Source organism: Toxotes jaculatrix, chromosome 7, assembly GCF_017976425.1.
Source record: "Toxotes jaculatrix isolate fToxJac2 chromosome 7, fToxJac2.pri, whole genome shotgun sequence".
Taxonomy (NCBI): domain Eukaryota; kingdom Metazoa; phylum Chordata; class Actinopteri; family Toxotidae; genus Toxotes; species Toxotes jaculatrix.
The window spans coordinates 12,860,054-12,886,119 of record NC_054400.1 but is presented as its reverse complement, the minus strand read 5'-3'; the positions used below and the strand labels follow the sequence as shown (position 1 = coordinate 12,886,119).

The following is a 26,066-nucleotide window of genomic DNA, read 5'->3' as shown; positions in this document are numbered from 1 at the left end:
CACACATAAACACCCAGACACACACAAATTTCAGATGATGGCAATTTGTTCTGCCAGCGTCCACTGAGACGTGTGTGCATAGCAATCAGGAGTCCAGACACTCTGGGGCACAGCAACCCAGACAGCTACTTGTGTCAACTGGAAAATGTCTGTTAGTGAATTTCTTCTGTTTTGTTTATGATGCAAATGTCTCAGCTGCATGTATTTAGGTTTTCCTTCAATCATGGATGAATTACTCCAAGGAAAACAAGGTTCAACAGTGATTTCTTCTGTTAGATTGCAAGCACAGATTAAAACCAAACTCTTCCGCACTCATTCAGGCTTAAACCTGCGTGTAGCTTACAACATTAGACCGTGTCATTTATAACCCAGCAACTGGAAACAACTGCAGTGGTTTAGCCAACCTTTTCGGAATAGAACTTGCTCAGCGGCTCATAAACCAAATTGCTTCAACAACCACAGTCCAAATGAAATTTGACCTTTTTTGGCATGAAGTGGCACGCAGTAGCCGTTTTGTTATTGAATATGCAAATCAGTACAAAAAAGAACCACAAAGAGTGCTCTGTTTATCTCTCCACACTCACTCTGACACTTTTGCAAACACTGAGTGGAAAACCATCAGTGTTTTTCTTTGAATGACATCATTTTGGTTTCTGGCTTTGAGAGAGACGTCATGATGGTCACAAACACTGAATAAACATTTTTACAGTGAGAACCCATAGAATTAGTGTGTGCATGTTTGTGTGTGTGTGTGTGTGTGTGTATGTATGTGAATGTGTGGGGCGTATGTGGTCATGATGTCTCACCATCGCTGTAAGCCACTGAGCTTTTTCCCAGATGTCAAAGGCTGCCTCAGTGTACTCTTAATGTGTTAAAGCGGTAAGCCACAGTGTTGATTTTAGTGACACAGAACTTAAGTCACTTTCTAAAGTCTGAGAAAAATACCATATCTGTATGAATCCATATTACTGTATATAGTTTTTTGTAGTTATATCATCATCAGCTTTGTCCTCTGAGGACTGACTTAAATGAAAGTAACAAAGACAATTCATTTACTAGTATGAAAAGTAAGACTATCAAAAGTGACAGTAATTCAGTTGCATGCCAAAATATGCCTCTTTTTGTTATGTACCTACTAGATACTGTATAGCAGACAGGCCCTTGAGCCGTTTCTTTCATCTTTAATGAGTCATTATACAATTCATGATCCAGAGGAAGCACTGTGCTCCGGAGTGCCAAAACTATGTCAACAAATCGAGTTGTTTACTTGACTGTGGATGGAAAGACCTCATCTGATGTCTAGAGCTGATCACAGGTTGTGAAGTGTTGAAATGACAGGGTGGAGAGTTCAGCGAAAGAACTGGTCTGTGTGGAGAGAGACTCCCTAAAGTCACTTAGAGAAAATGACTCCCTATATAACCACACTGAAAATGACTGTGACACTTGAGGTCACAGTCTACATTCATTTCTTCCATTTTTGATATTTTTGGGTTTCTCTGGTATTTGAAGACGTTTGTATGAGATTGAAGGAGTAGCCAGCCATACGCTCCTATAGCACTAAATCAAAATACTCTTTGGCCTTAGGACACGCACCGTTGTCATGTTAAATATATACAGCACATAAGAAAGTTTGACAAATTCACTTCGTGTAATGACTTTCTTATCAAGAGACACAAGCAGAAAGCCAAACAGCTTCACCTCATTATTATAATATACTTAGATGATACAAGATGATTTCTTTTAATTTTAACAACTAATTCAAATGTGTTTTAATTTCACATCTGTTTACATTTTCTTTTTTTTTTTTAATTATTATTAAGGATTATCTTACCCTCCCGTGTGCTTCATCTAGCTATCATTTAGAAGTAGTTAGTTTTCTAAGCCATCATTGCCATCGTATATGGAACTGGATGTCCAAATTAGACTAAAGGAGAGGGCTTTCTTTGCTGTTTTCTTCCCAAGCATCTCACTTTGCTCTCTATTGCCAGAGCAGCCCTACCAGGGGAAGCCGTTATGATTTGGCATGGGTAGCATGCAGGCAAAGACTCCCATTTTGGATAATTGCTCTGAAATGTGCTTATGTAGAGGTGCCTGAGGCAACGGACTAACCACAAACATAATAACAGTTTAGATGAGCAGTGGAAGAAGTTTTAGACAGAGAAGGAAGGAGGCGGAGAGAGACACAGGAGGGAGATGAAGAGGCAGAGAGAGAGAGAATGAAAAGTGTTTATGCAAGAAGAGGTCATGAATAGATGCTTACACTGCTTTACAGTATATATAAGAGAGTTCATGCTGAAGAACACTATACAAGGCTGCCCTGTGTACTTTTCAACCCTGTTGTAATTCTAAAAAGTTGTTTAGTGAATTTATCCTCGCCTTTGTTATATTTATGAAGCTGGATAGTGTTATCTGCAGTTTGGGAGTGAAGTGGGGTCAGTGAATTCATATGACACAGCTGTCCCTCCTCTCCAGTACACATATTTCCCTTGGGCACATATTTGCACACATGCACAAAAACACGCACCTTCCATTGACGTGAATTCATGGTCCCCCGGTGTCATGAACACAATGTCACATTCCCTCTTTCTTCTCTCTAACACATACACTGTCACACACATAGCACACTTGCTACCAAACTGGCGAAAATTTGTCTGTCACAGCCCCCCAGCTTCGCACTGTGTGTGAATAAATGTGTGTGTGTGCGTGTGCGTGCGTGTATGTGTGTTGTCTGTTCATCCCCCGAGCAGTTTGCTTTAATCTCCTTTAATTTCATTCTCAATCTTTATGGAAATCAACTCTCACAGCCAACTCCTCATTTCACCATCTCCCTTACTAATTAAGACCAGGAAATTGTTCCTGGAATTGGCTGGCATGAGAAAAGTGTGTCTCATCCCTCAATCACTTCCTCATTCTCTCCTTGAGTCTGTAGTTGTTGTTTATTTATTTATTTATTTATTTATTTATTTATTTATTTATTTATTTATTTAGCACATTTGTGGTTATGTGTTTGAGTCTGTTTTTCTGTCCCACTGTGAGTATCATATCATTCGTGTTGTGGTTGCTCTCTCTCTCTCTCTCTCTCTCTCTCTCTCTCTCTCTCTCTCCCTCTCTCCCTCTCTCCCTCTCTCTCTCTCTGTGTGTGTGTGTGTGTGTGTATGTGTGTCTGTGTGTTGTCTCTGCTTCTTTGTCTCCATCTCCTGAGTTGTATTTCTCTTACTGTGACAGTATCTCTGTCTCTATCGTTCCCTCTTTGTCTCTCAGTATCTGTCCACGTACGTGTGTGCGTTGTGTGGGTAGCCATGTGGTGGATTTAGGGCTAAAGCTTTGGGTGATTACTCCCATAATGAACCATCATGCTCTGTTCAGGCTGTCATCCCCCACAGGGATTGACTGTATTATGAAGTTATCATTCAGCCTCAGCAATACTTTGTGTCCTCACATAACTCTCTTAACCAATATAGCTCAACACATGGAATCTGATAATGAATAGATTTATATTGCATGGAATTAAACCTCATCATTTAGTTCAGAAGTTGCTCTGGAGAATTTTGGGAATCTGAAAGGCTTTGTCGGTGGTGTATCACTAGAAAACAGACAGCGTGATCATCTCAAACACCTTGTTCACGCATATGGATTCAGCGTAGCAGGCTGTCTATTACCTCTCATGGGTCTGTAGCTCATGCCCTGCTGTTTTTCACCTTTTAAACGATATATTTACTTTGCAGTATATGTTACTACAACTGTATAGTTCAACAATGACACAAAAGTTGCATGATTTACAATGCAGTCCCAAATCTGCCCTCAATTCCGTCTTGGCACCATTTGCATAGTTAATGAGCACTATTAGTTGTAGATGACACGTCAGAGGACATTTGCTTACATTTGCTTCCTGAACTCTGATGATTTTTCCCTTAAAATAAATGCACATGCACCAACATGTGCATTTATTTTTTATAAAGGCTTAAATCAAACTTCCAATACTTTTTGTGAGGTGGGCACAAATGATCTTGTTCTTTTCTTTCACAATAAGATTGGAATCTTAATTAAGGAAATGTAATTAAAGCCAGACTGATGGCTGGTGGATTGCTGGTTTTGAGAGTTGTAATGCAAATAAATGATGATCCAAGGTGGACTCACTGACATGAACCTCTGTTCAATGGTTTGATATTGAGAGTGTGGTGGACATGAAAAAGACTTGAACAGGCAAAGACCAAGCAGGTGGTTTTGGTATTAAGAAAGAGTAAGGTGGTCCTGCTGTGTACTGCCAACTTTTCCCTCCCTCTCCTCCTCTCTCTTTCTGCCTCTCATCTTTCAAACCCCCACCTGCCGCCCTGGCTTCTACCTTCCCTGTCTCCCCCCCTGCCATTTTACCTCTCCTTCTCTTTCACTCTGCCACCTTCCATGTCTGTAAGCCACTGTAAGGTGACTGTCCTGATGAAATACTCAGAGAGTGACTCTGAGTCAACCAGTTCAGTATTAAAAAAAAAACGTTCTGTCTAGTGAGTGTCTGTGTCTCTGTGTGTCCACAAATGGTGTACCACAGCTGACGGATAAGGTGATTAACAGTACACCTGGGAACCAGGAGAGTAAAAGGACACAAGGATAGCACACACACACTCACACAGAATGTGCCCTCCTATGAAAGTTTTCTGTATGGTTTTAAAAACTAAAGGACAGTGGAAATAGATGTGGAATAGATGCAGCCACCCTTCACAAACTATCAAAGTGACTCTCAAACTCTTCAAAGTGAAAAAGTTCTTTATGCAGCGTCTGTGCCAGATTAAATCAAAATGTCCTAAAACGTGTCATTAAAAATACTGCAGTTAATGATGCTATATCAACAAACCTCTAAATATTACTTTGAAATACACACGTCTCTTTGTATCTGCAGGCATGTAGCTAGTGTTATTCATCATCCTCACTTGCTGACATTAGTTACATTTGCGATATATGACACTTAATCATCCAATTACAAATAGCACATGCAAACAGAAACACAATCATGTATCCATGCACATGTGTACACAAATGGGTATTTCTGATGTATGGAAATATCACACAGAAGTGAACTGGCCTTTTTGTGTGAAAGTGTTGGTGAAGAGTTTTTTTAGTCAATACTCCACAGCTCTTGATTCAATCTTACAGAAACTACTCTAAAAATCTGACTCACAATTAGAAAAGATGGAAAAGAGAGTTTTGCGGATCCTTTTAGGGATTATTAGTCCTGAAAGTTAGGAGAAATTAGATCATACCCTCCTGACTTCCCCTCTGAGGATTGGATGAAAAACTGTAGTAAAAAAAATCTCTCATCCATATGTTCTTATTTAGAAGTCCATCACACCATCTGATCAGCGCCATAAGTGAAGTCGCCTGCTAAGTCATGCAACATTGCCACCCCTCTCAAGTTACAGTGAGTTTTATGGGGTTTTTTCTGTGGCAGGCTAATCATTTTAACATCAGCTCAGCTGTCAATAGCGATACATGCGTACAGTATGTTGTAAGGCAGGGAGGTGCAGGGAGTCAATCATGCTATTAACTCCATCCAATAAATAAAATCAATCAAGCTAGAGAAGGACAAGGTTAAGTTGAAAACAGAATGATATAGAAGATTATTGTGTCAGAGATAGCAGCTGACAGAGGGGAGGTGGCAGAAAGTTTATAAAATTGTGTAGTGACAGAAAGAGTAACAGAAGAAGACTCCCTTTTGAAACTCTTGCAATGAATATATTTCAGTCTTTTGTGTAGAATTATGTAGGAAAGCGAGGCCGTGAGAGAAACAAAGATGCAGAGAAAAATATATTCTGTTTAATGATCACTTAAACAAAACTGTCCTTCCATCCATCTATTCATGCTTCCACCTACGAGGATATTTTGTATTTTTATTCCCATCATTTAACGCCTTCTCCCCCTCCCTTTCTGTTTTGTCTTTCCGTCTTCTGTTGTTCTTATTTAAATGTCTGGCTGATTGTCTTTAAGTCTGCTACTGTGAGCAATTTTTCCTCAAAATGAAAATAGCCAAGCCCTCTCTGAAACATTCAGTGAAAGAAATGGCAGTGCATTCCATGCTGCTTTGTAATGCTGTCATTTATCACAGCATGTGGACCATTAGTGTGAATCATTTATTGTCTTTGGCCTGCTTGAGATCCCTGAACTCTGGTAAGTCTATATGGAATGAAAGCAAGGTTAAACATTGTGCATAGTAACTGAGGAGCAAGAATGCAACAAAGCCACCAGTGTTTAGTGTGTGTGAAGCAGCTAAAGCACTTAATAGCTTGATCGGTTGTGTGTATGTGTGTGCGTGTGTGTGTGTGTATATATATATACCACTGTGTGAGTATTAGTTGGCTCTAAGAGTATATAGCTAAGTGTTTTTCCTTGTTGTGTACATCTGTAAAGTGACAGGACAGTGGGAAAAGTCAACATATGCATGGATGACTTCAACCACCAACCCCATAATTACTGTCATTGTTGCCTTGGAAATAAGGTAATGAGCATAGTTTACAATGAAATGACACCATCTCCAAAATGGTCTCCCATAACTGCTGAATCACAGGATGTTTTTCACAACGGCCACCCACACACCTCCACTTTCCATTGAGAATATTTCTCTTTTGACATCATTATTGGCGTTGCAGTTCTGTGTCACGTTTCCAGGATTTAGACGTTAGAAAACATAATATGAGTTTGAGCACATGTAGGTTCATGTGAGAGTTCTCGGTGGCTACTGAAGTAAAGTTTTCACTACCACATGATAAGAGCATCACTTATAAAATCAGTATGTTGTCCAGTAACAATACAGTGTCACTACTACCAGGAGTACTTTATCAACTGTATGTTTCAAAGACAGAATTATCATACTAGACTTCAAAATGCACTGAAAATCAAAGAAGCAGTTGTACTTCCAAAATGGTCAGAAAGTATCTAGATTGCTGGAGTCATCATATGCTCTCTGGTTCACATTATAACCTGTCCTTTGGTAGTCATTCAGTTTCCTGTCTCTCTCCTCAGACCTGAAGAAGTCATTTGAACAGGAACCCCTGGGAAAGGAAGTATCTCTGGAGCAGGAAGTGCTGTTACAGTGTCGCCCTCCGGAGGGCATACCAGCTGCTGAGGTATGTGCAACATTATCGTTAACCTCCACCCGAGGCGAATGCAAAGTAAGATGTGATATCAAGAGAGGGGGGCTGCTAGACCTGAACGAGGGAGCAACTGAAGAGGCGCGATGACAGAATGTCAACAGAGGATGTATAAATAAATAAAAATTAAAAATGGAAATCAGCAAGTGGAAATAACTTGAAAGTGCCCAGGAAAAGTCAGTTATTACACATTTGACACTTTCTGAAATTGCCCGGAACCATGAATGACAGACAGCAGAACAGAGTGGTTTGATGGGTGCATGCACTCTTTTACAGTCTGCAATCAGTGGTTGAAGGGTGTGCTGAATAAAAATGTATCCTGACCCTTTTTATAAGTTTGTTGGATGGTCTTTGTGTTTTTCTTTTTTTCTTTCTTTTTTTTTTTTTTTTACCAGTGTTATGCCTAAAGCAACAACTGGTAAGACTTAATATCTCAACAAAAATAAAATACCTATACATGATACTACATACATAATACTATATATAATAAGCGCTATATAAATAAAACTGAATTGAACGGAAATAACTGTCAATACCCATTCCAACAGGGATCATCCTAAATTTTCTTTTTGTGACTGTGTAATTGAGACAAATCGAACCTTATGGAATCTTAATACAAGCAAGGCCAATGTTAACTGACTAACAAGCATTAAAAAATGCTTAGCATTAAAAAAGTTCACATTCTTCTTGTTTTCCAGTGTGTTTTCAGACAGAGATTCATATAAGGCATTGTTTCACATTGCACAACAACATTCATGTTGAATTGTCACTGGGGAAAATCAGCCCGAATCCTGTTTTGACTGACAGTTGCTTGAAAGCTCTGCTGCACTGAGGTAACGCAGATCCAAAGATCCAAAGTTTAAACTTAGACTTAAATGTCCCCAGAGAGCCAATTTGAGTTGGCACATTTTACACCGAGAAATCTCGGTGACTGCATGAGTTTAGCCTATATTCCTGTGTTATTTTACTTTCCCCTTGCTCACTCTTTTACTGTACTTGAGCTTTGCAGAAAATAATGAAAATAATTAATGACAGCGGGTTTCCTGCTTTCCATCAAACAGACTGCAAACAGACTGAAAAATACTTCCTTTTCATTAGCATACATGCACAACTTGCTGGAAACTGAACTGAAGTGAATCCAGTTATAGAAGAAACCAAAAGAAAGGTGATCATAACTGGTTAACTTGACTTATGGGAATAACTTACCTGTTATAGTGAACTCATGAACACGTCTGCCATTTAAGCAGTAACTGTATGGCCTTGCCCAAGTTCACTTGGGGTCAGAGATTAAAACCCATGCTAGTAATCTGAACATGGATTTCAAGTATTTACAGATGAATACAAGTATGGTAAACAAATACATACCAACTCTATCACAGCACGGCACTCCTTGATGTAAGATACTATTGTATGCCTCAAGTACGTTGTCAGCACATTGACATTTTATTCATTCATCAAACATGTCGCACAGTAAACATCCACTTTGGAAAAGCCACACATGTCACTTCCACTCCCTGAGGGCCTTAACTACAGCGAAGAATGTCATTTACAATTCAGATTGTTCTTTACTTTGCTGGATCCGTCTGGCTGTGTTCCCACCTGAATGGATAAAAAGACATAATTTCATTTAGCTGGTCACTAGGGAAGAGCAGCACGGCACTTGGAGAGGGCTGCGCTACCGGATAAGGAGTCTTTGAATCAGGTTTCGCTCCTTGGGGTTTGATAGTCGTTTTCAATTGCACCTAAGTACACAGCTCCCCTGAGAGCGAGGGGGTGAGAGAAAGTGAAGGAGAGGCGGTGAGGGAGGCACTCAGACAGACCAGCATACAAAGTGAGGGAGAGATTGTGGGGGGAAAGGCAGAGATGAAGGTGGGGCAAAAAGAGACAGAAGGAGGAGTGGTAGGGAATAACAGAGTGATCTTTACCTGTTCTTTCAGTCTCCTAGATCTATAATTCTTCTTCTGAGAGAAATAAAGCAAATAAATTGGTTGATTTGTGAGATCATTTCAGCAGTAGAGGCCAAAGACACACAAACATGGAGGCACTTGCTCATTGCTCATTACTACTCCTGCTTTATCTGCTTTCTTACTGCTTTTTATTTTGACACCTGTTTGAGCACAACACATTCATGCGCGAAGGCATACTCACAAACCCCATATGCACACACTAACACACAGACACTCAGAGCTGTTTTTCCAGTCTGCTCAATTTTTGCTGCCTTTTCCACTCCTCTCTCCTGTCATAATGGGATCTCAGGGCAAATGGATTGGCCTGTCTCCCCTGTATGCTGAAGCTGGTTAGAGGGATTTAGGTTTAAAACCTGCTGATGACCTCAGGTTGTAGCCCTGACTTTCTTACTGTCTTTTTTTTTTTTCTTTTTTATCTCTTCTGACTTTAAATTTCTCTTTGTTCTTATCATACCAATTCTCACATTCTCTATTTCCTCTTTTTTTTGCTTGCGCGCACACACACGATTGACAGCTCACATTGTTGCTTTTTGATTGGCAGCTCTTGTTGTTGCTGTCCCGTGACCTTTCTAAAAACGTTCTAATATTAGTGGTTGCGTTTGCCGCGTCGACCAGTTGACGACTGTTGTAAAGTTGTCAGTGTGATAGGGCTGGTGCCCTGATATGCGATACCCTCATCGTAATACCCAGCTGGCATCACGCGGCTATCAACATGCCGCACCAAAGCCTTGACTCGCTAAACACACACACCAAAATACGCACACAATTTTCATTCAAATTCACACACAACATCTGTATACATGCACATGCCAGCACATGCACACAGATGTTAGTGCATACGTGTACACGGATACACATGCAGATACAGCCTATACACACACAAGTGTGCACACACAAATACCAAAGCATGACAAGAGGAACACTAAGGGACAGATTAGCCAGGGATCATTTTAAGTGCCGCGCAAGTGTTAGCCTTGAAAGGCCAGGGTCAAACCAATCTGACACTGCAAAGAAAATGTGTATACACCAACCAATGCACCATTATTTCCTTTTCTATTGCCTCTGACAGTGCAACTCTTATCATCAGTCATTCTCCTCTACCTATGTGTTTTTTTTTCTCTCTCTTTCAATCTGAAGCTCCTGAGAGATACAATTTGAGACATTGTGAAATCCTGGAGAAACATCTAAATCTCTTTAGACTGTGATAGAAAGCCTTTAAAAGCTGATGGAAAGCTATTGTATTCAGCGGGGAGGGTTCAGCAGTTCAACAGGAAAGGGTTTATGGACACAGACAGTGAATTCAGAGAACTTGCAGCAAGTGCAGCCTACTGTTCACTTTCAATGAAAAACTCCTAGTTTGATTTATTTCAGTCTGGATTAGTCCAGTTTTTTTTCTCTGTAAACTTTTTATATTTATGAAATTCTTTTCTGGCCCAAGGTTGTCCACCCCAGTCAAGATAATGGAACCAGCCATCACAGTTAAGAAATGCCACTGAAACTTAGCAGCTAAATAAAAGTTAGATCTGAGCCATTGTCCACTTAACTATATTGCTTTCCCTACAAATTTTGTGAGGTTCATTGAGACATAGTCTGACAGCAGGAATATGTTTTATCTTGAAACCCAAAGAATAGGAGTGACCCTAAAGGCCAGGCAAAGCCAGTGGACTGCGCATAACAGGTGGGGTTATGGACTTGTGTGTGTGTTGTGCAAGTGTGAGTGTCTGTTTGAATATTTGTGTGTGTCCCTGTCTGCGTCTGTCTCTGCGTGTGAGTGATTACCCCAGCTGCAGTGAAATAAACACATCAGTGTGTGGTGACAGGCCACGTGTCTATCCCTAACACACACAGACACACACACACACACACACATACACATACACACACACACACAGTCAGACAGTAACTGGATATGTGTTTGGAGCCTGGTCAAGTTCCTGTCACATTCTTAGCCACTCAATCCATACCCTAAATTAGTGCAGGTTATTCACTTGGTTAATGGCTTATGATCAACCTATATATTATCTCTGATTTTAGTCTTTCACTTCAGAAGATAAATTACAGTAAAAGTCAAAGACCTACAGTTTTTATACAGAGATTTAATATCATATTTTAAGATATCATATACATCTGAATAAATTAACAATAACATTTCATTGTTATGTGCAACAGGGTGTCATCTTTCAGATATGAGATTTTGATTCAAGCTCCAAGGTTCATGTCAGCCAGCATTTGTTAACATTTGTCCTGTTTAAGTGTCCTTGAGCAAGACACACATCCTGTTGCCTGCTCCAAGGTTGCTGTTTTTAGCTGCCCAGAGCCAACGCTCAAAAAGAGATATTTACCTTTAGGCAGAACATACACACCATCCTAACGTTGGCGATGTATAAATGTGTATTTGTGTGAATCTAGGAGGCACAGTCTTTCTCTCACACGCCTCTAACCTCCCCTGCAGTGACCATAAATGTCGTTTTTTATGAATGACTTTCTGCGTTAAACAGTGTGGAATAAGTTTAGACATGTACACTTGTGTAATTACCCACGTGTGTATGTATTTGTTTGCGCTTTGTGTGTGTGTGTGGGCGTGTCCTAGTGTGTGTGTGTGTGAATGACTCTTTGTGATGCAAATCATCACAGACTTTTCTGTCAGAAGGCATCAGCGGTGTGGTGTGGCCAAAACGCTAATGGCTACCTCACTCTCACCCCTTACTGTACACAGACACACACAAACGCACAGTCCATTTCAGTCCCTGCAGTCGCTATTGTTAATGTGTCATATGATGACGCTTACTAGCAGAATCTATCTGGAGGTTATAACACTGGTGCCAGTGGAGTGCTTTAAATGGACAGTGAAGGTGACAGTGTGAATTAAACTGCCTGACGAATAAGACACGCTCTCTTCCTCTGTCCAGAGATAGAGGCACATCTATTGAATTCCTTTAGTTTAAACTGGTTTCAGATCTCACTGGAGCTCATTGTTCCTCTGTGCCTCAGAAAACGGATTTATCAAATACTACAGGATCAACTATTTGCAAATTCTGAATACATCAAAAATGTGTTTAGCCAGAAGATACTACCAATTCTTGCATCAAAATATCGGTAAATTGATTTGGAGAAAAAGACTCCTCTTATCAAGTGAAATAAATATCTATGAAGCTTGCAGACATTATGAATAGCAATTTTTGGACTTGTGTATTTCTGAACAAAAAGAATTGAATGAGCATGTAAGGGTAGAAATGGTCTATTGATAGAATTTGTAATATCAACTAAAGCATTAGGTCTTTCCTTAGCTTTACAAAATGTTGTGACCACAGCACCAGATGGATTAAAGTCATTTTCATCCTGGCCCTTCCTTAGAGAAACGCACGTGTGTACCTTTGTGATCATGTTTGCGCGCGCACGTGTGTGTTTCTGTGCACAAAAACAATTTATGTAATGCTGCTTCCCCAATAGATCCTTACCTTAATCCTCTTTGAGCTAGGATAGTAAGCCCCACGGCTCATCTCCCATCACATTTTACCTTTATCCTCAACCTCTGTCAGAAATCATCACCGTAATCCACAGATTAGTCAGCAATCTCTTTTTTATTCCTACTGCCTAGGTGAATTATTGAAATGTGTTAAGATTATTAAAATGCTGTTGCAATGGTCTATCACTGCAGAGTAATTTACAAATGGGACAGATGAGGAAGAGCAGCTTTTGTGTTGTTTTGATAGTAAAATGTATTATGGATGCATATTGGTGATGTAGAGAGGGATTATGATCATTATCTAATGAATGGATACACGCATAAACACGCATACAGTATGCTTTATCTCTTTGAGCCCTGCACTACTTGTACTGGATAGCAGCGTAGTCTTTGATAACCACTTTGTATTTTCAAAAAGATAGTGTCGCACTTGCATACACACTCAGGGAGAGGGAAAAAAAATATATACATCCTGTGTAAGCTGTGATTTTAGGAGCCTCAGGAGGCTGTTCATCCAGTGATAAGCCATGTCAGTAAATTCTGGCATTAGTCAGATCCCACTCCAAAGCCAGCAGACTGTGCAGAACTGCATCAGAAATGTGAATTTTCTATTGCCGAACCTCCGCAGCAGCTATCAGACCTCACTATTTTATTCTGTTGACTACTCTCCCTCTCTCTCTGCTTCTGTACAGTCATAAAATCAGTGTATCTGTTGCTTGTTTTCTCAGTTCAGTTCCATTCGGTTCCAATCGCTGGTTCTGTCTAGACTGAGAGACTCAAAGACTCAAACATATTTTATTTGCAAAATATTAGCGCCAAAAAAAACCCCTTACTGTTGTCTTTCTTTCGTCTTCCTTCCTTTTCTCGTGTAATGCTGATTTCAGAGTCCATGCATTGTTTGCAGATTATATCTGGAACTTTTTATAAAAACGCTAAACCCAGATGTTTATCTTGGCTTTCTCATATAAGGGGAAGAGTTTTGCTATTTCAGCCCTTACAGTGACTGTAACTGCAAGCACTTACAGTACATTCAACCATCATCTAGGCCATTTAAGGAAACTGTAAATCAAAATTCAAAGAGAGAAGCATCTAATTACATACAGTTGCCCTGTGTTTTGTTTCTTAACTGATGACTCAAACTGCATTATTTTCTTCCCTCCTCTGAGAAGACCGGAAATATGCAGGCCAGTGATCATATGTAGTTTTAGTTCTCTGTGGTATGTGGTTTGAGTCTTTTTGAAACCAGGACTTTGTTCTTTGTGCATGCTGTATCCAGAGGGTTGAGTGGGAGCTTGACTCAAAAGTATGAAGGAAGGAGATAATGAAGGTGTTCCCCTCCACACCTCCCAAATTATGAGAACCTCCTCTCTCCCCTCTCATTACCTGTTCAAAGGCTTTGGCAAAAAATAGAGGAGAGTCTGCCTTTGCAATTAACTCTTTTTTAATGTCTTCCTGGCAGTCATGGAAAGAGAACTGAATGTGCTGGTGTTGAAATGCTGACCCTTCTCTCTGTTTTTTAAGTTAGTGCTTATTTGTTGGCTGTTTTTGCTCAATTTCTGTTGATGTGTCTGTCTTTTAAATTTTTCTCATGTTCCTCTGATGACTCTTCTCTCTTGCTCTCTCTCTCTCTCATGGTCTTTTTCACTTTGTCTCTTTCCGTCACTATCGCTGTCTCTCAGTCTTCCCCACGCCCCCTGTCTTTCTTGACATAGTTCTGAGACAAAGCGGTGGATTGATGGTGACATGACAGTGTAGAGTGTACTGCATTGTCAGGCAGCTACCCGTGCTGCCCCTGGCTGTCCTGACAGTGTTGTCATGGATGAATGGACACAGTGTTTTGACACAGGGTGCGACACTGTCAAATAACAAAACTATGTTCTGTTCTGCCAAGTTTTATAAGTTGTTAGACTTTGTAAGTCTTTCAGGACCACAAAAAACTTTGAACTTTGTAAAGTTGTGCACATGAGCCTGTAATACCTATAAAAGGTTTCTGTGTATTTCCATATACATCATTCTAATACAAAGAACATATTAAAAACTTATTTATGAAACAATTTAGCACCTTGAAATCATCCTCATTTCTCCTGCTGGCAAGAGTTGCAATATAATTTTATATTCTTAACTACTAGAGCAATTGGGACAGTAAATTTCTCATTTGGGACCAAGACTGAAAAAGTTTAATAAACCAGGGCTTTGAATAATTGCTACCAATTGATTGCTTTTCACTCACATCACTATTTAGTTAAGTAGTCTTCAGTGAGTTACTGAAGGAGGACATTGTTAGCGAAATTAATAGTTTTATAAATCTGACTGTGCTGATGATAGAACACTATCAGATGATGACTGCGTCACCTTTGTGGATCAGAAAATATGTTTGCAATGATATGTGACCCTCTGCTGTCTGACTGTAAAACCCATCATTGCCATGAAGCCATCTTCCATTTAACACTATGTAAAATGTGTTTGGTGGTGTGAAAGCAAATATGACTGCATTTTTGCTGAGCTCTATTAACCGCAATTCTGCATACAGCCTGGAATTGTATTGAAACATTAGCTTATCGGACACTCTGCCAAGAAGCACTTGGTGCTATTGATGCTTTGCTGATTTCAGAAGCATAACTCTTTCAAAGGTAGATGGATGTATAGGCTTCTTAAGTGTGACCTGGCAGAGGCCGATGTACAGCACTTAGAGATAAGATGCTCCTGTGGTTCTTTAGGGAACCATAAAGAGTGAATATGATGGTGCCTCTGCTGTCTTTTTGTCTTTTAAGTAAAAATGTTAAAATCACTAATCACTAATGCACTTTGATGCACAGCTATGCAAAATTGTGTTTTCAAAGATGTGGTATTGGCAGGTTAATTATTCCATTGAAAATGTATTTTTCAATGGCTGACCACATTCAGCTTTGAATAGTAATATATATATATATATATATATATATATATATATATATATATATATATATATATATATATATATATATATATATATATATATATATATATATATATATATATTATACATTTGTTCATAAAAACTTTGCAAATATTTGCAAGTAGGCAAAATGAAATGCTAGCAGATGAGAATCCAATGTACAGTCATTTGTCCAGTCCACTCATCAAAAAGAACAACTATACAGAAATCCAATATGTAATCAATTATTTCTGCAGCATCCACACAAGATATAGCTAAGATTAGGCAGCTAACACTCTTAGTTAAAGTTAGGAAAAGATCATTTTCATGGTTTAAATATTTTGAAAGCCAATGCTTGTTGTTGAACTGTGAAGAGAAATTACCTCAAGTCTCTGGTGTCAAAGTCAAATGTGTTGCGCACCCATTCATCATCTCAGTTTCTGTACCCATAGGACATAAAACTCCTGTGTTTGCACTGAAATGTATAGGCTGCATTTGGATAGTTTGTTTACCGTGCTCATACTTTACACTGTACATCCTTCAACCAAATGCAACACTAACAAACAGGGAGATCGCCAATAGTTCAGCTGACCCAACTAATAAAGCAAAGCTGATTTTGTTATTGGGTGGTTTTAATAACACTGGAGAGCTGGAGAGTCAATTAAAAAGGATTAGCATGCCCCCAATCAGCTCAGAGCCTCTTCATGCTTTAATGATTATGGAGTGTCATCAGCACTCCTACACTGTACAGTGAATCGGTTTTGACATGCACACACACACACACACACACATTCATAAATACCTGCACACATCCACCTCTGTGTGTTATACTGAAAGGGTTAGCTTTTACTTACTGAAAATACATGCATGAATTCACATATGCATTTTATTATGTTCACAAAAAGTTCTTTTTTAATGTAACAGGCTGTATATGGATTTTGCAATAAAACCTAAATCTGTTTTTGAAAAGTGAGAGTGATGACACTTACATACATTCATTTATGCTTACAAAAGAACAAGTAAGGAATAATGTATAGTCAGTTTGCTTTCATTCAGACCTTCACTCAAACCCTGTTTGCTTGTGATGACTGACACTACTAAAAGGTGAGCATAATGCAGGTTTTAATTTGTGTCTACTGAATTCTACCTTGAATATGCATCTTTTGAAAAATAACTCTTGAAATAGCTGGACAAGGCTAAGACTGAACTTGAAGGAGAGAGGGGTATTTAGTGTGTGTAAAGGGAATTTTGAGGACATACCTCTTTGTCTGTCTTTGTTCTCCTACTGAGAGCAGAATTAAAAAGAGGAACTGAAATACAAGTTTGCTTGACCATGAAAAATAAAATTTAAAAAAGAGAGAGCACCTCATGTTAGAAATCCCTAAAATCCACTTTTGATTTGATTAATGTAATATCCAATTTCTTGCGGTCATGTGCATAACCCCAAGAAATTGGGAATTGTTTATTGTAATTACAGTACCTACACATTAAATGTCTGCATGGTTGCACAGGTAGATGGTGCAACTTGCCAGAAAAGCATTAATTCAAAGATGAGTCAGACATTACAGGTTTAGGTCATAATGCTGAAACACTTAAATGCTCTTTAGCAGTTGTGGTTTCTTTTGCTCTCATTTTATCCCCACTCTTACTTTCTTCTTTACTTATTTCTCCTTGTCTCTCTCTCTCTCTCTCTCTCTCGCACCTTTCTTTCCCTCCTCCTCCCTCCGTCTTCTGTTGTTGCCATCAGTGATGTTAAAGTACTTAGTGAACTGGAGGGTTCAGCAGGAAAGGCAAAATACATCACTGTCCAGAGATATAAAGAAAGCAACAGAGACACAGATACAGAGGGCTTCAACACTTTTACCGCATTGACCCGTAACCATGCACGGGGCGGTTCTATAATTTAACAACCTGTCAATCATTTCAACACTGGCTCACAGCAACCGGGAAAGTCAGTTAGGCAACACACTGCCTTTATAGACTGAAGCAAAGTCAATTATTATTATTAGATCATGGCCAGTATGCTCTTGTAAAACACATTTTTAAACTCAATGACACTTTCACTTGTTAAATAAAGGTTAGAAAATGCTGAAAAATTATTATTCTTGTTATTTTAAGTTGTAGTGGTGCTGTAGTACTTGTAGGCATAATAGTGAATGTATTAGATGTAAAAGTAATCGCCAAAATTGTTTCAGTATTTTGAACTGTGGATCTAATTAGATATGTTGTATGATGATCCACTTCATTTTTTGTGCACTCAGATAATTGCTGGGAATACGGTCTGTGAATCTGTTAAGACAATATCAATAAGATAATCATTATGCTTAAATAAACAAAGTAATACATCAACCATTTGACAGCTTTGTGCTTGCACATTCTGACAGCTTGCATCAGTGTCACCTATCTATCTAGCTCTCATGAAGTGTGTGTGCTGCAAAATACCTCCAGAGCAAATACTGTCTTGTGACATTCTGGGCTTGGAGATTAGACAAGAACAAAAAGTACAGCATGCTTTATTAGAACAGAGGAGAGAACAAGTTTAATCTTTTAATTTCCTAACTTTCAGTTCCTCTATCACATATAAAGAGTGTTTCCCTTTTGAACTTTTCCCCGGTGATATTTGAGGTGTTGATTCTGATTCCAGCTGTTACTAGGTCAGCGTCTGTTTGGGGAAATGTTCCCCTGACATGTCTGAGCTGTTGAGTGGATTTGGATGTTTTTCGTCTTGCCTCCTCCTCTAATGATTTGAGCCCAGGGTCTCATTTCAACTTTCCATCCCCTAACACTCTCACCCCAAACTGTCATCATATTTTTCCCCTCCCTTCAGTTGCCACTGGTGCTGCCACAGCCCCCATAAATTTTCATCCTCTAAGTCTCAGTGGTTTTCTATTTTCTCAGTACATATTTTACTATCATCAGTTTATTGGTTCTCAAATTTAGTTATCAATGACTTATATATAGAGTTTTGGCTATGAGGAAAAACATGATTTCATAATATTTAATTTTGCAAGGCATTGCTTTTGTCTTTCACTGACTGTTGGAGTGAGCTTGCACACGCACCATTAAACTGGCACATCAGTGAAAAAGTCAAATTTTACATGAGCCGACCATAGTCCCGCCCCCCAGCACAGTTGGGAAATGGCTTTGCTCCCTGAGCTCCAGGCACCAACTCATCTACCTTCATCTGGTTGCCTCCATGCCTCCCTGCTCTCTCACTGCAGAGCTCCCTGTCTACCTCCCCATCTCCACCCTGAGCTTACCGCATCATGTTAACAGGCGTCAGGCATCATATTAGGTATAATGTCAGTGATCTGAAATGGAATGTGTTTTAAAACCCAGAATGGTCTGATCCCCTTCTCCTTAGCTATTAGCTGATGTTTGCACCTGTATTTAATTTGTTACAGTAACTGAATATGAAATTGCAACAATAATTTTTATTCTTCTACTCTACATAAAATCAGCCTAAAATTTCATTGTTGAAACAAATGTTGGACTATAGTGAAATACTGAATATTGGAAACTGTATGTATTTTAAAAACGTTGTGATCAAAAAGTAATTACGCTCAAGTTGAATTCATTTGACTCATCTTTAAACCATCCTTCCTGGCTGTCTTTATTTCCCTTACATAGTATTTTTTTTTTTTTTTTACCATACATTTTTAAGCTGCTTTAGCCATAATCCTGCTCACTGGCTGCATTATAGTTTTCACCTGGCAATGTTATTTTATTGAACTGTCTATCAGGACATAGTTGGAAGTTGGAATTATTGGGGCTTAAGTAAATTCAGTATCACAACTCTTTGTTAATGGATGTCTCTGCCCTTGGCTTCCTAGTTTGCATTGCCAAACCTCAAGCCTCCCTGCTTTGCTCGCTATCTTATGAGCTCTCTTTCATGGTTTTTGAACTTCCACTTCCAGGCCTCTGGCTTCTTTCTCTGCTTCCTTCACTTTTTGTACATATCGTTTTCCCATTTACTCACCAACCACCTGCACCATGTCTCAAAAGTGCAGCCCATCTATCAGTCCTCCACAGTGGTAGTCCATCTATGTAATGCCTGGTTCTTTGATGCCAGAGAGATGGGCTGGGAAAGGTAGCAGCAGTTGGAGTTACTCGTGGTTTTTTTTCTCTCTCTCTCTCACTCTCGCTCTCTCTCTTACACACACACACACACACACACACACACACACACACACACACACACACACACAAACACACACACACCTCATGTCTTGACACAAGGATTCTGGGATAAATTATTACCCACACCAACTTCCTCCTGTCCTTTGCTAATTTTCTTATTCTTCCCATTCCCTCTCTCCCCTGCATTCCTCACATTACTTTTACTTTCCTTCTCTTGTTTTCCCAAGTGTTGAGCCTAATGGATTAGCTTGGTATATCTTCCCCTTCTAGTCTCTTCCCTTCCTTTTCCCTCCATTCAGCACCTCAGTCTCTTTCTGTTCCCCCTCCATCTTTCTTTCCCTAATTATTGACATAGTATGGAAATTTCTAATCGCTCTGTGTCTCCCTCGGTCTGTCTTACCTCCTCATTACCGTTTCATTTGCCCTTTTCATTCCATTGCTTGCTTTCTCTCCCTCTTTTTATCCCTCCACAGGCTCCCTCTCTCCCTTGCTTCCTCTCCCTGTTTGTTGACATTGTCGGGTTAGCTTTAATGGATCACCCACAGATATCTGCTCCTAGCCTGCACTCCCTGTTTCCTCATCCTCCTCCACCATAATCACTGCCTCCCTAACTCTCCATCTTTCCCCTCTCTCCCTCCTTCCCCGTTGCCTTGGAAATACCTTTTCTCTCTCCAGCCCTCTCTTGAGATTGTTCCCCATCCATCTTTCCCTCTCTCAGTCTCTCTCCACTCTTGAATGTTGACATGAGAGGGGGAGTCTAATAGATCACTGTGAAGCATCTGCACCTGTGTTAAATCTCAGAGGTAACACCATGTGTGTGTGTGTGTGTGTGTGTGTGTGTGTGTGTGTGTGTGTGTGTGTGTGTGTGTGTGTGTGTATTGGTGCATGTGTGCACCCTAGAGAAGCCAGTGCAGGCTTTCTGTTCAGCACATCTGTGACCTCTTTTAGTGCTGAGCAACTTCCTTGTTTTGCCTGTCCTCTACCGTCTTTCCTTCTCCTCCTTTCCTTTCCTTTCCTGTCCTCTCCTGATTTCACCTGCTTCTACGTTTTCTCTCTTTTCTTCTTTTTCGCCCTTCTCTCTATCTTTTTATTAGCTTACGTTACAGAAAGGGAATCATTCACTTTGTGACTTTATTTTAGTTTTCAGGGATGTAATATAGCAACTTTTAGATCTTAAAAACACCTGCAGCAAAACAAATTCTACCTGATAATATAATGCAAAGACATGATATTTAGAGTCATGTTCACAAACACAAATCACAGCTGTGTAAAATAACACTGATGTATCATATGTGCATGCCATGCATCATTCAGTGGAAGTGTACCAAGGTGCAGTGGAGTAGTGGGTTATAAATAGGCCTCTGTAGGCCTGTCCCAGTCCAACTGGGTGTCCTCCTGTGTCCCAGTTCTGTCTGTGTGGGACACCTTGGAGAGAGCTCTGCTGTTTCTCACACTCTGCTGCACATTGGGGATTCTTTCTCTTATATATGTGCCTCTTCCTCAGTGCCCAACTACATTTTAATTCCTTGTGGTACGACTCTTTTAAGAACATATACTAAGTCCTAGTTCTTCTTAAGACCTTGGAGAATTCTTGGCTCCTGCCCACACGTTTAATTCCTTTTTTTTTTTTTTTTTTATCTCTCTCAGTTCACTGGATTATATGTGGTATACATGTATATTTTTCTTTTCGATATTTCAAGATATGCTGTACTGGGTTCTCCATTTACTTTCCATTCTGTCTATATCTGTACACAAAATGAAAGGTCTGGGCAAAAAACATTAGATTGCAGAATTAAAAAACATGCATACAAAAAAAAAAATCAAACAATAACCAAAATGCTGTATTAGGTAGGAAGTGTGTTATAATCATTATAGTAACCTTAAAGGTGAGCACATTAGTAAACATTCTTTGTAAATTGTCTTATGAATCGACTCCTTTCTGCGTCTTGTGCTTCCAGTGTAGACTGAACTAAATTAAAGGTGTTCTTACTTGATTTCCTTAAAGATAAATGCAGTAACAACTCCTAAACAGCTGATACAAACAACTTAAACTCCAATTTTCTTTTTATCAAAGGTGTCTTTTAGAAAATCAGTGTGGGATGATTGTCGATGGCGACCCAGTTATGTCACTGTGGTTAATTGGGTCTTTATGTCACTTGCCTGGATCTAGTTAATTAAGCTGTCAGAGCCTCTGAATCCCATGTTGGCATGCACACACACATAGGCACTGACACACTAACGTGCACACACACACACACATCCACACTTTACACTTCACCCACTTACATCCTGTATATGCGTACACACGCACAGTGACCTTATTGTAACCTGCACAATCTGCCCAGCCTGCCCAGTCCTGGCATGTATTGTATTGTAGTGGTGTTGGTGGCTGTAGTAAATTCCCCACAGTAGCAGTGGGCAGCAGGATTGTCCTAATCACCTCCCAAGTGGAGTGAGGATGCAGACAGAAACACCAGGACATATGGCCAATTAAGACAGGGATGTGAAATGGCACAGATATACTGTAGGTGACTGAAAATCACACTTCACAGAATTAATGTAATTCAGTGGCAAGGTTATTGTTAACAACTGTTCCTGACTAGTGCAAGGACATCGACATTGTATTTTAAATATAGTCTGAAAACTAATCAATCTCCTGTGGCTGTATTTCATATCTTTTCTGTTTCTTCTGTCTGTCTAGACAGTTTGCTCTTTCTTATTTTATCCACCAGCCTCTTTGCATAATATCACCCTGTTGTTTGTCTGTTTATCTGACTATGTCTGCCTGACTGACTTTGTCTGACAGATGGCCTCTCATTAGTATTGTTTGCTCTATATAATCATGTTTTTAAGTTGTTTGATGGCAACTCAAATGTAGACTGTTTGTCGCTGCGTCTTTAAGAACTGAGCAGGAACATCTAATATGAAGACGGGTTCTCCACATATACACACATGTTCCCATTAGGAAGATGGGAACATGTTTCATTTTAGTAATTTTGCAGTTGAAGAAGTAGACAGTTTCTGTGTTTCTATCCTACAGATGCTAACAAGTGGAAAATAATAAAAAGCAATGGCTAATATAAAAATGAAAATGGATTTCTTTTGTTTCAAGGTAATGGATGGCATATTGGGAAAGTACAGATAAAGGAAGAGCATGTTATTGTAGTGGCAGGAGGGGTGAGGTGTAGCCCTTGAAGCTGGGAGGACAATTAGTCCCGAGGTTTTGTTGGCACCAAAATGTAGCCATTTGTATTTGTTACAGTGCTACAAATTGGCAGGTATAGAGGTGCCAAGAAGTGAAGTGAACAAGAGAAGAGTCATGGCAGTGTGGAGGAAGGAGCACGAACAGAAACACGCACACAGACACACACACACACACACACACACACACAGTATCTGCTCACCGCAAATCTCATTTGCTTCAGCTTGTTTTTCCAAATCAATGGTTGCTGCTTTTAAACACTTGCAAATTACAGTACTCAGGTGGTAATGTTAGAAATACACATATTTAACTGGCGGATTGTATACCTCAATGTGTGGAATTGGCTATATTGTAAACATAGATTTTCAGGAAGAATAGAGCTGTGTGTGGTATGAAAATTGTCAAAAGAAGCAAAAACGCAAAGTGAAAGTTATGAGAATGCGTTTTATAGTTTTTTTATAGTTTATAGGAGGATCTATATAAGATAGTAAAGTTCCTATTACTGAATGTAGAGATAGAAATGTATCTTAATGGTATTGAACAAATTCAATGTGACCAGCTGTCACATTCTCTCATTCTGGATATATGAATGCCATCAGGATGTTCTCCCAATGAGACCAGCATGAGTGAGAAAGTGCATTTTCAGCTGCCAACTTTGGAACCAAAGCAAAAAGGGTTTCAGATCTGTTTTTGCAGACCTACATTTTTCATCACTCTGTCTAAGTAATGAATGCATGTAGGATAGTTTATATATTTAGTTTGGAGTTAGCTAGCGTACTTAGGCTGCTCTAGGCCCAATTTGGGAAAAAATGAGTTACAGAAGTACCATATCATCAAAACACACCAGGATTACCATTAATAACAATTCCTACAGCTCTGTTGACGCTCGGGAGCTGGTGATGAGTATTCCAATCCCGTATACTAATGACTGGATTAGAAGTTAAAATGCCTCTAAACCACAGTGATCTCTGATTTTGATTTTAGGCAGTCAGATCAATAACGTTTTAGTGTCATTTGGACCTGGGCACACTTTCTGTACAGGGTTCAGTAGCTCCTACCTGTTAAGCCTGTGTATTCACTGTGACCACCATGAATGAGGAATAAAAGGACACTTCCTGGTTGACTATAGTCATTTCATTTGATACATTTAGACACTGATTTCACTTTAAGTGCTACATTTATTTGATGCTGAGGGAATCAATTTAAGACAAATTGTTTTTTGTTTTTTTTTTCTCCATGATGGTTTCTCTCCTGTAATTGTTTGAAACAACAAAGTCCTTTTGTTCATCTTATCACAATGAGCTAATTGTTTTGTCTAGTATCGGTGCGCGCGCGCGCACACACACACACGTACATGCAATCTTCACCATATTCGTGTGCTCTGTTGGATTAAATTTCTATTAGCTTTCCTCGATTGAGTTTGAAGATTGTTGATTAGCCAGTAATGGCCTTTGTTACTGCACTAATGAATAGCTTGATTACTATTCTACTTAGCTACACATCAGGAGGTGTGTGTGTGTGTGTGTGTGTGTGTGTGTGTGTGTGTGTGTGCGTGTGTGTGTGTGTGCGTGTGCGTGTGCGTGTGCGTGTGCGTGTGCGTGTGCGTGTGTGTAGGTATGTGCGTGTGCGTGTGTGTAGGTGTGTGGCATCTGGTGGTATTATTGTCTGATAAACACACACAGACAGTTATAGCCAATTGTCTGGGCTTGTGTCAAGAAAGCTGATGGCAGCAGAAGAGAAAGATAGATGGTCTGCTCTGCCAACACTCATCTCTCATACCCTCTCTCTCCCCTCTCCCTCACTCTGTTTGTGATTATGCCTCTCAATATGTTTTCTCCCACCTGCTCTCTGTTTCTCCTGCCTACTGTCACTCAGCTATTGTCTTTTTTTTTGTAATTCCTCTATCCCCTCCACCTCTTTGTCTTCCTCTTACCCTATGCACTCTGTCTTTCTGTTTGTTTCTTGTCCTCCTGCTTTAATGTCCTCTTCCTCTCCTTTCTTGTTTATCGCTCTCCTGGTTTATTTTCTGCTGACTGGACTGACCGGGCTCTTGAGAACTGGGTTGGCATGTTTTAATTGTGTGTGTCTGTGTGTGTGTGTGTGTGTGTGTCTTTGCTAATATGTCAGTGTGAGCATACGTGCATGTGTGAGTGTTTGATAATGGAAACAAGCGTGCCAATTATATTGCTCTCTAGATGCCAGTCACAGCCAATAATAATGAGTGTGGCACATCTGGCAGTATGCCTAGTGTATGCATGTATCAGAGTGTGTGTGCTGGTAGAGAGGGCAGGAGGTGTCTATAGGAGGGTGTTATCATTGGGAGGGGAGGGTGGGACAGTGTTTAAGCTGGAATTATGCTTTTCCAAAGAAACATGTAAACGTCTTTGTGAACCTACGCATAGAATGGTTCCACTGCAGTGAAGAGTAACATGGGAGTTCAGAGCAAAGTATAGTCCAAAATGAAAGAAGCTCTACTCTTAAAAAAAAAGGACTCTGTCACAGTTCACAGTTTGAGAAAAACTTGACTAGGTTAAATAATGATCTAAAATAATCTTTCCCAAACATTAACCAAAGCCCTTTTGTTGCCTAAATCTACAACTAGCAATTATATTTCCCCTTAAACATAAAAAAACCAGTAGGTTGCATAGGTAGACATTAATTCACAGAAGAGAAAGCTTCACACCCATTTACTCAGATGCAGTCTTTTTATTTTTAGTTGTATGAATCAGCATTTCGGCACATCTTGCCTTTTTCTGGCTAATTCCTCAGGATGATTCAGAGAAAGATGATTTATAGGATTAAAAATAAACCGTGAATGTACAGCTTGGCCTTCTTTACTTATATAACTAAAGAAATACAAAGAGCACTACCAAGGCCCTGTGGTCACTTGATACAAAGATAACTTTGCTCTCTGTCCATGGATGTCTTGATTGTCCCTTCACTGTTTCTGTCCTCTGATGTCCAACAACTCGATCTCAGATTACCATGAAATAAAATGACAAAGCTTTCAGGGGCGGGTGGTGGGGAGTTATTAAACCATGGACAGACACACGGCGCACACTCAGTCCCCACCTACACAAAGGTAGAGTAATCACTATGAGAGCTCTTTAACCCACTCATCTGTGGTCTTATACGGATCCAGATAATATAGCTAATCAAGGGGATAATCCTCAGTGACGAACATATTAACACTTCAGTGATTCACAGGCACACACATACAGGCTCACACACACATGCATAG

The 26,066-nt window shown here is 39.7% G+C and overlaps 1 protein-coding gene across 1 annotated transcript in view; it reads left to right on the top strand.

Moving 5' to 3' along the window:
* The window catches only part of LOC121184756 (netrin receptor UNC5C-like), a 176,664-nt gene that overhangs the window by 104,408 nt on the left and 46,190 nt on the right, over positions 1–26,066 (top strand). Inside the window, exon 4 of the mRNA XM_041042606.1 lies at positions 7,009–7,112. Within this exon, the coding sequence (XP_040898540.1) occupies positions 7,009–7,112 (104 nt within the window). The remainder of the gene's footprint in view (positions 1–7,008; positions 7,113–26,066) is intronic.